The 16,089-nt window shown below is 33.2% G+C and overlaps 1 protein-coding gene across 2 annotated transcripts; it reads right to left on the bottom strand.

Moving 5' to 3' along the window:
* Positions 1-4,791: 4,791 nt before the first annotated feature.
* On the bottom strand, positions 4,792-15,768 carry LOC123913352 (probable methionine--tRNA ligase). Of its 2 annotated transcripts, none has more exons than XM_045964068.1 (17): positions 15,357-15,768; positions 15,075-15,219; positions 14,364-14,517; positions 14,035-14,190; positions 11,869-12,099; positions 11,646-11,789; positions 10,614-10,704; positions 10,024-10,130; positions 9,797-9,911; positions 9,029-9,156; positions 8,187-8,252; positions 7,930-8,058; positions 7,387-7,530; positions 7,176-7,299; positions 5,999-6,249; positions 5,798-5,899; positions 4,792-5,254 (listed from the first exon to the last, which is right to left on the bottom strand). In XM_045964068.1, the coding sequence occupies exons 1-17, from the start codon at positions 15,469-15,471 to the stop codon at positions 5,024-5,026; spliced, it is 2,433 nt and encodes an 810-aa protein (XP_045820024.1). In that variant the 5' UTR covers positions 15,472-15,768; the 3' UTR covers positions 4,792-5,023. The 2 variants fall into 2 exon arrangements, with proteins under 2 accessions (XP_045820024.1, XP_045820025.1); XM_045964069.1 differs by having other exon boundaries at positions 5,999-6,246; positions 15,357-15,763.
* Positions 15,769-16,089: the final 321 nt, after the last annotated feature.

Below are 16,089 nucleotides of genomic sequence, written 5' to 3'. Positions count from 1 at the left end.
TGAAAAGGTGCACTTTGCTAATTTAGCAGCCCCCTATATATATATATATATCCAAAATAATTACACATTAATGAAAGGTAAACGAAAAACAAGTTGCACCGCTAGTCTTTTTTGAATGGAAAAGCCTTTTGAAAAATCACATACATAGCCTTTTGAACTAGTGTATTGTGTTTTTTTTTTTTACAATACTAGTGTATTGTTAGTTATGAGTTTTTTTATTTCTGTTTTGATATTTTAATTAACTTGCGTCCAAAAACTAATGGTTGAGCATGGTTAATTTATTTGTATAAAAATTATTTTTTTTTGCTTTTTTTTTTTCTTTCATAAACCTTCAAATTCTTTAAAAAATAAAAACTCTTCAAAATAACTAATAGAATAACTTTTCTTTTTATAAAAAGAGTTAAATACGTTTTTTGTTCCTACAAATATCTTGAATTTTGATTTTAGTCCGTAAAAATAAAAGTGAGATGTTTTTAATCCCTAAAAAAATTGTTTTATTATTTGTTGGGTTATACTCCCTCCAGCCTCATATATAAGCAAAAGTTACTTTTCTAGATTCATTCAAAAAGAGATGTATTTTGTCTATAATTTGGACTAAATACATTGTTTTTTCAATGAAACTTAAAAGATAATTTTTTCTCATATACGAGGCTGGAGTAGTATATGGTTTTTATCCTTACAAAATGTTGACCTTCTAAATTTAGCCATTACTTAATTTCTATTAAATTTTTAGTCCTCGTAAAATAATCATCGATTTAGTTTTGGTCCCTACAACTAAAACATTGATGGTGGCTCTGCAAGTGCACAGAATCGCAACTAAGTAATAAAGTGATAAGTTATCGTTCTCCACATGGATTGTGCCAAAATTACTAGGTCAAACCAATTAAGTTTGTCTAGGTTTAGCCTTCGTTATTTCATATTGAAATTCCTGGCACGCAGTGGACAAGTGTTGTGACAGATGTTACAACAGTTGTTTATATCTCACAGCAGACAAACAGAGTAAAATGAACAGAGTAATAAAGTGCAGAATATTAAAAGGATCACAGTAGGTTTGTCAACCTAGTTCAGTGTAAACACACATACTCTGGGGGATACCAATCCAGGAGGAATCCACTATAATAGTCCTAGTTCTAAGCCCTCATCAAACTTCCAAGTTTACGACTTATCACCTAGCAACTACCCGTGCTATATTCTACCTAGGAACTCCTAGATATGAGTTACTGCTCACTCCCTTTTCACTACCACACAACCTGTGATAGTATACATTCTGCAACGATGGCGAAGTCACCCTTCAAGACACAAACGATAGCAACCCGTACTTAAAAGCTTAAGGTTGAATCTTTAATCGTACCTAACCTCCTTGCTTAAAAGCTTCGGAGTAAGCACACAACTTACAACTTAAACCTAGTCCTAAGCTTGCATCAATGACACAAGAAAGGTTCACAATTAAAACACTCTAAACTTTAAGACTCACGCTTTGGTATAAACACAATTTAGCTTACATAAGCAATACAACGTTTAGGCCTATGTATTTATAGTCTTCAATAATCTTGGTCTTCAAGTTAAATCTTCAGAATATCTTGATCAAATCTTCAATGTCAGCTCGCAAGATTTGCTGGAAAAATAAATCCTCAACAAACTCTTCAGTCCCAAAAATATATTTTTGAGAAAAGATTTACTCCAAAAAATAATTCTTCAAATAAAAGATTTGAAACAAAAATATTGAAATATATTTTTGTAACAAATAAAACAAACCGCCTTTTTAATATCTTCCAGTAGAAAGCGCGTTTTAGCTTGCTGGATAAGCACAATCATATTTGTAAATCAAATCTTCAAAAGATATGAAAACAGAGTATGCGCGTTCTGTTTCTTGAGACACATGCTGTACAGACATTCTACGACATCTGGGTACAACAGTTGGCTTATGATGTTTTTGCAAAATTGTAGCCAACATTCAAAAACCTAACACATATCATTACCTTTAATGGGTTCAACCTCTAAGGGGCGTCCTGACCTTTAGAAGTTCAGAATTTAACAAGTTCTCTAAGTCAGCTCGGTTTCCTAACATCAGTGCAGAATTTAACTATGTGCTACTCTTAATCCTGCCCCCATACCGTCACCGTGGTCACGATGGATCGTATCGTGGTACGATGGAAGATTTACTTCAGATTTTCTGTTTTTCTTCAACCGCCTTTATAATGCCACAATGATATGTCATCGTGGTATGATGGAAAAGATTTGTTGCATATTTTCTTCGATTTAAACCGCCTTCTCATCACGCCACGTTGGATCTCATCGTAGGTACGATGGCTTGCGCTGTTTATTACGTTTTTGCCATTTTTTTTATGCTTTTCCACTTTTCTTGCTTCTGGGCTAAGTAACTTCACTTTTCCAGGTATTTGTTTGTTTTTGGGCTTCTATTGCTATTAAAAGTACCCTAAATTACTACTAAAAACATCATATAATTGACAATATAATTTTTAAATAATTTTTTATGTTAACTTAAATTAATTAAGGCTACGTTTGACAACAAAATAGTGGATCGGCTTATAGCGAATAACTATTTTATAATGCATAAATTAGCTGATGAAAGTTGTATTATTTTTTATAAAATTAGTGGTTGAATTTGTTTATAAATATTAAATGACATAAAAAATGTATATATATATATATATATATATATATATATATATATATATATATATATATATATATATATATATATATATATATATTTAGTTATTTTAAGTAAAATGAATTAGGACTCGTTTGAATCGACTTATTTTTGAAGTTATACAAAATAACTTAAGCAAATAAATAAATTTCAATAAATTATTCATAAGTTTGTCAAGAAAGTTTATTATAAAAAAATGTAAATTTAATGTGGCATCCACATAAGCATTTATCATGTGTCATGTCATTAGATGAAAGTTTAAGTAATGCAGTACCAGTACTATAATAAATTAATAATAAGAAAGTCAAGTAAAAATTGCCCAACGATTATAGATATGAATAAAACAGAACAATTTATACATATAAAATTTTTAAAATTGTGTATGGAGAAAATTCGGTATTTCCTCAAAATTACAGGAACTTATGTGTATAAATTGTTTGTTGAGAAATTTTTGGTTTACAGGAGCTGTTCGTAATTAAAATTTCTCAACAAAGCAGAATAATTTATTTTAATATATTTTAAATACATATAGAAATATAAAAAATGAAATTTTAATTAGTTTATTTTTCAAAGAACAAAATTGGACTGTTATTACTTAGAGAAGATCAACCGAACACTTAATTTAATAAGAAATAGAAAAAGTTGCAATTAATGCATTTGGGTTGAATATGCAATTATATAAATATCCTGTACTAATCTATCAATAGTAGTGGCTCAAATTTATAGTTTGACAACTAGGATGGGTAGTAGCATGGGTAAGGATATCGATGGGTAAATAAGAATTTGCCCAAAAAAATTTGCTCAGCCGCCCACTTTGATGATGTGGTACCCTCATTAATGACATGGTGATGATGTGGCTGTTGGGTATAAATTTGGTGGCATGGCCATGTTGGAATTTTCTTTTTCCATATTTGATATAATTATACTTATTTAAAGGTTTAAGGGTATTTTTGGTCCCCATATTTTGATATTTTTGGATTTTTGGTTTCCTATTTTAAAAACTAACTTTTTGGTCGCCTATTTTAAAAGTCAATATTTTTTTTAAGTCTCCCTCTTATTTTACTGATGTGGCACTACAATTAATGACGTGACACAATTTCAACATGTTTTTGTTATAATAGATTGGGTTTAATTTTTTTGATTTGGATATTTGAATTTTAAGACAAACTAATCGGGGATTTGGAATTTCTAGATTTGGCTTTGTGGTTTTCAATTGAGGGAAATGGAGGATGTAATTATGTAGATTGGTGTTGTGAGGTGACGGTTATGATGAGGAGGTCAGGTTGCAGGTTGGGTGTTGAAGGTAGTGTGGGCATAGAGACAACAAGAGAGAGAAATGATATGTATTGGTGCCGGTGGTACATCATAACATCCTTAGAGTTTTACCTATTAAGCTTACCCAAATGAGCCGGTAAGACCTCGTTTAACCCTACTTAATTTTCTAATTTTTTTACTTCTTAAAAAAAATGGAGAAGTAGAAAATTATATTTGGTCATATTTTTTCTTAAAAGAACTAGAGAAATAAAGTGTATGTTTGGTTTCAATTCTAGAGCACCCATAATTGATTCTAGACATGTAAAATTGATCCTGGCTTGTACACTCAAATTTTATGTTCAACTCACTTTTGTATGAATATATCCAAACATAAATTAATTATATCAAACTCAATTCTGTCAAAATCAATTATGTTCACCGTAGAACCAAACATGAAAATGTAAAGAAGTAGAAAATAATGAGAAGGGCCAAATACAATTTTTTATTTATTTACTATTTTTAAAGAGAAGAGAAAAAAAATGAAAAATAAGTAGAAACAAACAGGGCCCATATTTAGTAAGGAAAAAATTTCAAAAGTAAAAAACAAAACTATATCTCATCAAGTAATATGGTAGACCCTCGTCATTAAATAATCTCATTAATATTTCTCCTCTGCCTCTATTTATCAGAGCTACCGTCAGAGACTAATCTCAGAGTTAATGTCAGACTACTCTCAGAGAAACTCGTACGACGGCAAAAGAAGGTATATTTAAATAACATTTTTCTTTAGTATTGACTTTCCAACTTACATGGAAGTCTACCCAATAACACAGTGTCAACGTTCAAAATGAGATAAATAAAGGTTAGCTAAGAAAGAAAAATCCAAAGATCAAATTAAAGGTTTAATCAATGATATCATAAGAAGTTGGCACTTGGCACCAGCTCGTCTAAAATATGCGATTAGAATGTAAATGAAAATTCGACAATTATGACAACATGAAAAACCGACAAATCTGCGAGCCAGATAACAAGGGATAAAATATGCTTTCTTTTCCTTTTCAATTTCCTTCCCTTTCTCCATAATTTGATATTTGGCTACCTTATTGACCCATTGCTTATTGATGAAACAGTGCAAATACCAGCTGATGTGGTGAGTGGAATATTTTTGAAGCATGCCTCTAGCTTCTCATTAGTGTGCAGATCAACTTGCAATGTCTCCCAGACTTTCTTCTTTGGGTTTAAAAGGTCATCGGGATCGCCTTCATGTCCTGGGAATGTAATTCTCTCACCAACAGAAGCAGAACTGGGTGGTTCAACCAATTCAACCTAGAGGGTGCACAGCAATAAAAAAAAATTAGTACTCTTATACTCTTCTCACTGCAAAGGGAAACTAAACAAAATCAAAAGAGATATAGCAGCAGGCGATGCACAGACCCCACACGCTTGCACGCATGCGCCGGCATTATACTGCAGTGAACATGCACTATACTAAGCAATTCAATATCCACATTCAGAAGCTAGGGGAAGAGCGGGGAGATATCATCCACACTGTTTCTGGATACGTGTTTTAAGAATAAATGGCAACCTAATTATGGGTCCTACTAACCCATATGGAGCTCAACTTTAATGTTTGAAACTATAAAGAAAATTGTATATAACTATTGAAGATCATAATAGTCTTTCAGTCAACACCAACAATAGGCAAACATACTTCATCTTTAAATCACAAACAACTACCCCGAGTGGTCATACTACATCTTTATAATCATGGCATTGCTACTACAATGGTATCATGGTGTAATTTAAAATGCTAACAAGTGGGATCAACGCCCCCTGTTGTCAAAGACAATGCACTGGGTTCTTCCTTACCTTGGTGTGATCATCATTGGAAGCAGCAAGAACCATTGCTTGGGATTTAATGCCCCTCATGGTTGCTGGCTTTAGGTTGCAAAGAACACAAACCTTTCGATTCTGAAGAAAGTCAAAAGCATTAATTAATCAATACATAAAATATTACCATCAAAACTAGTTATTTAAAAAATAATGTAGACATTAGAACCAAACAGAAACCTGCATTTCGTCAAGTGGTATATATTTGACAAGCCCACTGACGACAGTTCTTGTCTGTTCTTCACCAACATCAATCTGTTCAACATATAGTGAATCTGCATCAGGATGCTTTTCAGCCTTTTTAATGACCCCAACCCGAATATCAAGCCTTGTGATGGTAATATCTGGTTCAGCAGCAGCCTTGTTTTTTGCTTTATTTGATGATTCTGCCGATGATTTTGCTGCTGATTTTTTCTTCCCATTGCCATCTGCTGCAAACAATGGCCCTAATCAATGTAAGCAACCTTGAAAGTAATGGCGAAAAAAACAGATGGCTAAACAAGGCCCGATCTTGTAACTACTTGAGATGTAAGTAGCCAAAAAGGCCTTAGCCTTTTAACTAACTGTCCTGAGTCAGCACATCTCTAACTGATTTAGAATCAGTTGAGTATAGGTATGAATACTCCATGTTAGTTCATTTGTAAACAGATTCAGATTAAAAAAAAGATTCACAATAGAACTCCTATTACTTTCTCTCTCAACTATGCAATGCTCTCAGTTTCTATTAGACAATTCAGTTATCGGTTGATAAAACTTATTTTAGTCCGCACAAGAGTTCAACCAATCTCAGTTAATAATTAACAGATACCAATCAGCCTGAAGCTGTTAAGCTTACTACCAACATTCACAGATAATAAAGAGTGCAATAACCTCCCACATTTTACATTAACTAAAAACCCTTATTATAAACAGTTTCTTTAGGTAAAGTGTAATTTAGGAAATAAAAAAAGAATAAACATGCTACAACATACATCAATGACCATCCAGGATTTTGATATCTCGAAACCTATAAAGATCAATAAATTCTTAAAGACTAAGCAAACAGCTTTTAACACGTAACAAACAAGGAATGTCTGTATAACTTTCGAAAATATAATATCTAAACATACAATGCGTTGCGGTTGAAGCGGAGTACTGGAATTATAAAAGGTCTAACTGTTCATGTCATTTAGATGATCGTGGAATAGATCCCATTGTCACATTCTTTCAAGTGAGAAATATTCTTAAGATAGCCTTGATATACCTTTTCCCCTTTTTTGTCTCGAGATTCAAGTTTTCATGAAAATATAATGATAATACATCATCATTGTTGACCTTTAAAACTTTAACTCTGATTAGAAATGGATAAAATAAACACCTGAAACTTTTGTTTTCTTCAATTGCTCAGCAACATTTTCAGCAGCTTCGGCCTCTGCACGTATAATCCTATCAGCTTGACTTCCTTCAAACTTCTTCCTGAAGAACTCCACTTCCTCATCTTTCTGGTAAAGGATTTTGAATACATCAATGATTCGAAATAAAAAGCACGACTTCAATCCTTTTATTAATTTTCAAAGCATGCCACATACCAGTTCCCTGAACAATGGCTTTGGCGTTCCAATTTTATGACCAGCGCTAAGGAGATCCCAGGGTCTTCTTGCTCTATCAACATCTCCTTTATCATCAGAAAGGGAAAGATGTGTCTCCACAGACAAATTTAGCTGCTTGAATACCTTCAGTAGCAGAAAACAGAAAATATCAATATCTCGGAATATGTTAGGAACCCAAGAATTGAACACTTTTATTGAGAAAATAAGAATAGGAGAGAAAATTCTCCTCCAAGGGTTCCCCCCTTTTACAATAGAGTCACTACAATATTCACTAAACTTTACAAAATACTCAAGGTCAAGGATACCCTCTCTAACTTCCATAACCTCCATATTTATACATGACAATCCTAACTACCCTATTAACTAACTAACCACACCAGCAACTAACAATTTCCCTAACTAACTCCATAACTCAAATCCTAATGAACTCATCCATATCCTATATCCTAAAAGAATAAGTCGTCAAAATAAAACAAAATACCAACAAAAGAGGTACACAAATATGTTTGGAAGTTATATTACCTCAAGACTGAAAGATGGCATGAAGGGTTCCAATAAACAAGCAAGAAGATATACAATCCCGGCAGCAGTTTTCATAACAAGGGAGCAGAGAGATTGGTTTTGCTTGTAAAGGCGCCAAAATTCAGTTTCCTACCAAGTTTATTGCACAAGAAGTCAAGAAGCAAGTTACACAGCCATTTAACATCGACTTCAAAATAGTATAAATGAATATTCGGGGGGGGGGGGGGGAATAGAGAATGTAGCAGTTCCAAAGTTACCTGCAAATATGCATTCCCCTCGCCGGATATGCTCATTGCAATTTTCAATCCTTGCTTTAGTTTAACCTTTACAGTTTTGCAAAAAAAAATACCATGAGACTGTGGTAATAAGCAGAATAGAATTAAAAAAGTGTATTCTGGTGATTACAGGCTTGTTGCGGTTTATACATAATTTTTTTGTTAAAAAAACTTATTCTAGTACATTGTTTATGTTCTCTAAACTTTTCTTGTTTTCTATCTTTTTGAACAAAGACTAAGAACAACCTATTGTTGTTAATTTTCTATTTTCTCATTTTTAATTGTTTGTTACCACGCCCTTTCAAAAAATTCGCCATCTCCAACTGAATCTACTCACTGCCACCCTACACCATTGTCACCACCGCTTGATACGCTCCATTGTCATTGCTGACAACCTCAACCATTGGAAGCCAGGCCCTTCCAACATTGTTGTCGCAACCCGCCACCTTTCACCACTGCTGCTGCACAATAACACCCTTTACCACTGTTGCAGCCTAATACCCTACACTGCTACCCCTGTTCGTCATCTTTCACCATTGCCATTGCTGCCCAACACCCTCTTCCATTATTGCAGTTTGACACCCTCCACTGCCACTGACATCCAGGACCCTCTGCTGCCATGTCACCACCACTAATAATTCTCCACTTTCTACAACATATCTCAAAACAAATCTAACATTACCAAATATATTTCTTTCTGTTTTGTTATGAAAAAAATCTTCGAATCTGTTTGATATAATATATTTCAATCTTAACAAGAAAAAAAAGAACACAATCAAATATGCCCTACAATTTTATGCTATTTCAACATAGGGATTAACAACCTTCTCCATTGCTTCTATGTATTGCTCCAAATATGCGGCAACTTTGTTGGCCAACTTTTTGGTTGGATCATGGGAATCACCGCTTACATCATCAGGAACGGTAGGAATAATGGAATTATATCCTTGACCTTTACAGACAAAGAAAGTATGTAAGTAAAATGACAAGCAGCAGACAGAAAGAAAAAACAAAAAAAAGCAACTTCAATAGTGGTAATAATGAAGAAAGGAAAAGATATAAATCTTCTGACTTCCCATAATAGAGGACAATCATTAATCAATAGCTCCAAGAAATATACTCATTGTCCTCATCTTTTTTTGTTTTTACAAAACTATTTAGCATGAGGATGGGTTCCCCAGTTCAAGGTAGGGAAGACCTTAGGGTTCAACGAGCTCTCACAAAGAGATTTACATTAACCTCATCTAAGGGCACTAGCGGGGATCGAAACGACCCAATCGTCAGTTGGTTCAGTGGTGATTGGCGCTGAACTTGGTAGGGAGGACCGTGGTTCGATCCCCCGCAACTGCGATCGGGAGGGGGCTGAAACCACTTGATGCCAGAACTGACCCCCGAACCAGATTAAACTGGTGGTGAAAAACCAAAAAAACAAAAAAGGCACTAGCGGGGATCGAAACGACCCAGAAACTCCGGATCGAAGTTCTTATTTACCACTAGACAAAACACAGTCCTCATCTCATCTTATAGCAACCATTTATAGCAACTAATCAGCAGATATTCCAAGAGAAAAACTACCAAAGAGCTAAACCAACCTTCAGGCTTGGCAATAAAACTCAAAACTCGGTTGACATAGTTTCCCAAGTTATTGAGCAACTCCGTATTTAATTTTGCTTGCAAGTCAGACCACGTAAAAAGTGTATCTGATACCTACACATGCACATTACAATTAATGTTTCAATAAAAAGAGAGAATATATAACACATTTATGCTTCAAGAGAAATATAAAAGTGAAAATCAGATATGTTTCAAATAGAATTACCTCAGGCCTATTTGTGAGCAAGTAATATCTCCATACTTCAACTGGAATATTAGTATCTTTTGCATCATTACCAAATACCCCGATGCCTTTGCTCTTAGAAAACTTCCCTAGAAATCATTTCAGTAACATTTTGCAACTTAGAAATTGTCAAATGACAAACATTACTATTTCTATTAAAAAGACCAACTAAATGTCGGGCATCTTTAGTTTCTGAAAACATCTCCTGTTGAAATATTCTATTACAAAAGAGCCACATTATTTTCACTTTGTTTCCTATTTTCCAATTTTTGTGTAGAAATTAGTGAGAATAAAAAAAGTTGTTTTAACTGTCTCTTGTGCAAATCTATGAAAACATGAAACAAAGTGAAAACCAGATGGCTGTTTTTCTTATTGAAAAAAAGATGGCAGTTTTGAAGTTAATACTGAAATATCGGGAAAAAAAATATGGCAGTTTTAAATGTAATAGTGAATATAAGAAATTAGAACATAAAATGTTTTCCAAAACAAAATGAACCTTTAAGCATAAAACATATTACTAATGTCAAACATGTATCACTCGCATATACACCACTGCCTAACATATCACTAACCTGCTTCATAATTCAGGTATTCAGTAACACTAATAGTCTTCATTAAAGTCCAATTTTGACCGGTTCCGAGCAGAGTAGATGGAAACATTACCTGAAGAATAAATTCCATCATTTTACAAGAACTAGTTACCCAACAACCATAAAACACAATCCACTCTATCAAGCAAAAAAAGCTAGTTCTAGTTGCTTTTGTTTGAAAAACTATAGAGCAAATAGCTGCTACACCACCGAAGAGATCCATTGGCATTATATATGGGCAAAGCATAAGGTATCAAATTCAGAGCTTAGAAACAAGAGCATAAAATGGACAAATGTTGATCAGGATTTACAGCATACTTGTGATTATTTGGGAAAGCTTTATCCAGGGGAAATAATTATTTCTAAGCATTGTTGTCGATAGTGGAAGACAGATTATGGTGGAGAGCAAAAAAACCCCATACATATATGGCGGATGGTATTAGGAGTTAGAACAGGGAGAATTAGTTAGGTGGTTATTTGTTTAGTAAGTATTTGTATAAAGGGGCAAATTATGGAGTTAGAGAGATATCTTTGAAAATTGTAATTGTGAATAGAGTATTCTCTATTGTGAAGGGAAAACCTTGGAGGAGAAGTTCTATCCAATTCTAGCATATTACTTAAATAAAGTGTTATTTCTATTCCAGTTCAATTCTTGGGTTCCTAACAGATGGGGCTGGGGCCTATATTATGTTTTATAAAATACCAAAACTGTCAACTATGTGAAGAACAATGAACCAGATAGATGATATATATATCATAAGTGATGACCACATAACTGCAAGGTATTTAAAATAATAGATTTCAGAAGAAAAAATAGAATAACAGGATGATAAAACAGAATAAAAAATAGCATTTTAAAAAAAAAGTAGAATTTTTTTAAAATAAAAACGTAACAATAAAATATAATGGTATTCCACTGTAAAAAGGAATAAAACAGTATTTTATAAAAAAGCTAAAATGCATTTTTGGTCCCCCTATTTTCAAAAAAAACAGTGTGTGAAGAAAATAACTTACAGTGTGGAATGGCACATTGTCCTTTCCCATAAACTGAAACAACTCCACATTCTCCGGATTTTTCCACCATTTCTCCCAATCACGTGTGTAGCTTGCCGTGATTGATATATATCCAATAGGTGCATCAAACCAAACGTAGAAAACCTTCCAATTTAAAGAATATAATTTAAAATCACTGAAAATGAGAAACTGACATTTTGAAAGACCCAAAGGAAAAGCTTACCTTGTCACTGTATTTTTCATGTGGAACAGGAACCCCCCACTTCAGATCTCTAGTAATACAACGTTTCTTTAATCCCATTTTGAACCATGAATTTGTTGTTTGAATAGCATTCTGACTCCATGATCCAACCACGGACATCTCGTTGATGTACTTTTCCAATTTGTCTTTCAATAGAGGGAGCTCAAGAAATAAGTGGTCCGTATCACAAATACGAGGACTATTTCGACAAACCTGTTAAGATGCCAAAATTTCTCTAGACTATCAAACAAATATATAATTGCACTTGACTATGACAGTAAATAAACATGACTAGTTCACAAGTTGTGATTCAATCTTATTATAAATAATAAAGTTATATATGACGTAAGGTGGTCTTGTAGTAGTGTTTCCTGCCTAAATAAGGGGTCTTTTAGTAATTAAGTTTTGTATTTTTTTGGAAATATGTTTTCAATTGTGTATTAATTGTGTTGTGTATTAGCTTTTTTGTGCTATAAGACTTTCTTTTACTCGTGCTATAGAGCATGAGAAATGGACCAACATCAATTTTGTTTTAGTTGTAATGTATTTTGTTGGTTTTCTTAATAAATAAAAATAAAGTAATAATTTTATCATTTCATTGAGGAATCTGTCTTATTGCTATTAAATTCTTTATTTTGTTTAAACTGTGTAACAGGTGGTATTATTACAGTAAAAAAAATGGTTTATCAATGTCGTTTAATTTGGCCAATTTCCCATTGGATTTGGGTATTTCATTTTAGGTACAAGGTGCCAATGTAATTATGATATTTGTTGTAATTATGACATTTGTGCCCATCTGTGCACTTTTCTATTGCGTTGAATTGTATATCTGTTTTATTGCCCCTTGTTATAATAATATTGATGGAATATACCACAATCAAATGATTTTGACAAATAAGATCAAAATAATTACTGCACCTCATTATAATAATATTGTTAGCATATACCACAGTCAAATGATTTTGACAAATAAGATCAAAATAAGCTCCCTTTATAGTGTCTGATATTGTTTCTATTGTAATTGTTCCTTTTGCAATGTGATTTAACATTTTTAATTGATTAAAGATTTAAATAAAATGTTAAATACTAAAGAAAATAGTTTATATGAATGGTATAATTGAAAGATAAAGTACAATAACAAAACTATGTATTCCCTTTAAGTATATATTAATATAAGTTGCAAATATAAACCACTCACTGATACAATTTACTTAATTGCATGTTTTAGTTCCCTAACGTCACAAACTTTAAAGTGTGCATACTCAATAATAAAGAAAAAAAAGATAAATATAATAACTTAATGGCAATTTGAAGAAAAATATTGTAAATAAGTATAAGAAAAATATTGTTAATAATAATAATGCATACCTTAATAAATAATAAAAGATTGGAGAAATAAATGAGTTGAATTTTACTTTTGTTGAGCATATGCAATTTTAAAAACTAAAAATAATTTAAAAATTTATATAATTCATATATATTTTGTATATATTTCACTAAATTTTGGTATGAAAGATTAATTTTTTTCTTTAATATTAACACAAATATTAAATTTAATTAGATTTTTATTTTAATGTTTTATGTTTCAAAACAAATTATCCTATAAAATAATAAAACATATTAATCTCATATTCTCTTTTGCCCGTGCATTGCAGTGGTATGTGCTACAATTTTAAACAAAGAAGAATCAAAGAAAGCCGAATGATAGGGAAAAACAAAACTGCAAGGAACAAGAGTACAATAAAACTCAAAGCAACTAGAAAATTCAATAAAGATAAATAACCATTCAATTCGCTAAGGGTTGTTTGGGAGGTTTTTTTTTGGAGGGGGTGAATGGGTAGGGAGACGCTTATGGTGACCCTACCCCTTGTTTGGAACTATTTTAAAATGAGTGAAAGTGTTTGAAGATTTTTAAAACATCTCTAAAGCTCTCCTCCAAATGTTTCTTTTAGTTACTCAAATTAGGACCTTCCCCTCTCTTCCAAAGTCCTTCCATCCCTCCCATTGTAACTCCCAAACATAGCCTACAGTCATGCAAAACAATCATGCATATGGCGGCACCAAATGTCTCCATGAATTGAAATGATACATTTAGGTAATTAATTAGCACAAACATAGAGCCAAATTTAAGGAAGGGGGGTTTACTACCTTGCACCTAGGAATCTTCAATTCTGTCGGATTTAGAAGGTTACCGCACTTCTCACATTGGTCTCCTCGGGCAGAATCATACTCGCATCCCGGAATTGGGCATGTACCCTCCACAAGCCGATCAGCTAAGAACTTTTTGCATGTGTCGCAGTAAAGCTGAAATTTTATAGACACATTTAAGCAAAGTGTAATAAAAAACCTTGCAAACATATTGACACATGAAACAACTCCAATTTTCAACTAAATTGGAGAGTACGATACCAACAAATAACCAATAAAATCTATAAATAAATACACTTTAGCCAAAGAAACATAAGACAACTAAACACCTGCTGTAATGTGTCCTCGGAGAGCCAATTGTTTTCATGTATCTTTTTGAAAATTGCTTGGCAGACTTCAGTTTGCTCAGGTGCAGAAGTACGCCCAAATTCATCAAAACTTATATTGAACCAGTCATACACATCTTTATGAATAACATGGTATCTACAAAACACATAGAAAATATCATCAATGAAATTCTTCTCAAGGAGCAACCTAGTGCAGTGCCACACAAGTCTAATATCCTTATATCAAAAACACAAAATTGCAAAATGAGGAAAAAGCTCGTATTAAGTATTAACAACTCTAGCCCACAATCATGCCAATGCTATGCCTACATAACAACCTAGACGCCTGGAAATATATGCTTGCCCAAATTATTCCTTCGAGTATTTAGACTACCAAAGGTTATCGACTAGTGGACGAAGAATATTGTCAATCTATGAAGCACGGACACTACTCGGATTCATGTGTCCACCAGGACACGTGTACCGACACTCACGATTACATTGAATTATGTCATTTTTTCAAATTATTATTGGTGTCGACGTGTCAATGTCCTTGTGTGTCCGTGTCCATGCTTCATAGCATTGAGCCATTAAACATCACAAAATACATAATTAACAATATAACTTCAAATTTACAATAAGCAAGCAAATTATGATACTTAAATTAAATTGAAATGAATAAAAAAAAACTTAATACAGGAAATGAATGAATACTTGTCACAAATCTCTTTTGGAGAGCAATTCTCTTCCAATGCTTTAGTCTCCGTTGCAGTACCATACTCATCAGTACCGCAGATGTATATAGCATTGTAATCCCTTAGTCGACAGTAGCGAGCAAAAACATCAGCACTCAACACACCTAATAAAAATCAAATCAATTCACGTGAATTCCCAATCTATAAACACAAGAAACGAACAAAACAATAATTCAATCGATGAAACGAACGAATGAATCATGAAAGAATTGAATGTGCGAGTGAAAGAGAAAGTACTTACATCCAATGATGTTGCCGAGATGAGGAACGTTGTTGACGTATGGTAAAGCACTGGTGATGAGGATATTGCGCTTTCCCTCGACGGGAAGCTTGGGAACTTTACGATCTTCCGTCATTTTGAGGATTAATTGAATCTAGTTTTGTGGCGTCGGAATCTCGGTGGCCGGAGAAATGAAGCGCCGCCGCCAAAGCAATCGCGAGAGTGGAAGAAGAATGTGAGTGTAGCTTTGTTAAAGACGCTGACGATAACAGCCGCAACGCAGTTCGGTTAGGGTACAAAATTAAGCAACTGTTTTGCCCTCGGACTCATTACTCCTCCTTATTTTATTGTTTTTATCAACAAAAAAAAAAAACAAAAAAAAACGGTGCTCTGAAAAATGGATAAAAAAACAAAAATGGGAATACTATAATCTAAGTAATGTACTGTGTATTTCTTACTAGAAAAAATAATCTAAGTAATGTATTGGCTAAATTGCACTTTTGGCCCCCTATGTTTTAGAAATTTGTAATTTTGGCCCTTTATATTTCAAAATAGTAGTTCTAGCCCCTTATCTTTACCCCTTTTGTAAAAGGTCAATTTTGACCAAATTAATACTGATGTGGCAAGTCACTTAAGTGACTCAGCTGCCACGACAGTTTTTTGTCACTTATTATTTAATAAAAAAATAAGAAAAGGATTGAAGGAAAACTCAAAACAAAATTATGTTGTTCCATTTCGTCATACGGATCGAAGG

Source organism: Trifolium pratense, linkage group LG3, assembly GCF_020283565.1.
Source record: "Trifolium pratense cultivar HEN17-A07 linkage group LG3, ARS_RC_1.1, whole genome shotgun sequence".
Lineage (NCBI taxonomy): Eukaryota > Viridiplantae > Streptophyta > Magnoliopsida > Fabales > Fabaceae > Trifolium > Trifolium pratense.
The sequence above is the reverse complement of the archived record's forward strand: the minus strand, read 5'-3'. Positions and strand labels throughout refer to the sequence as shown.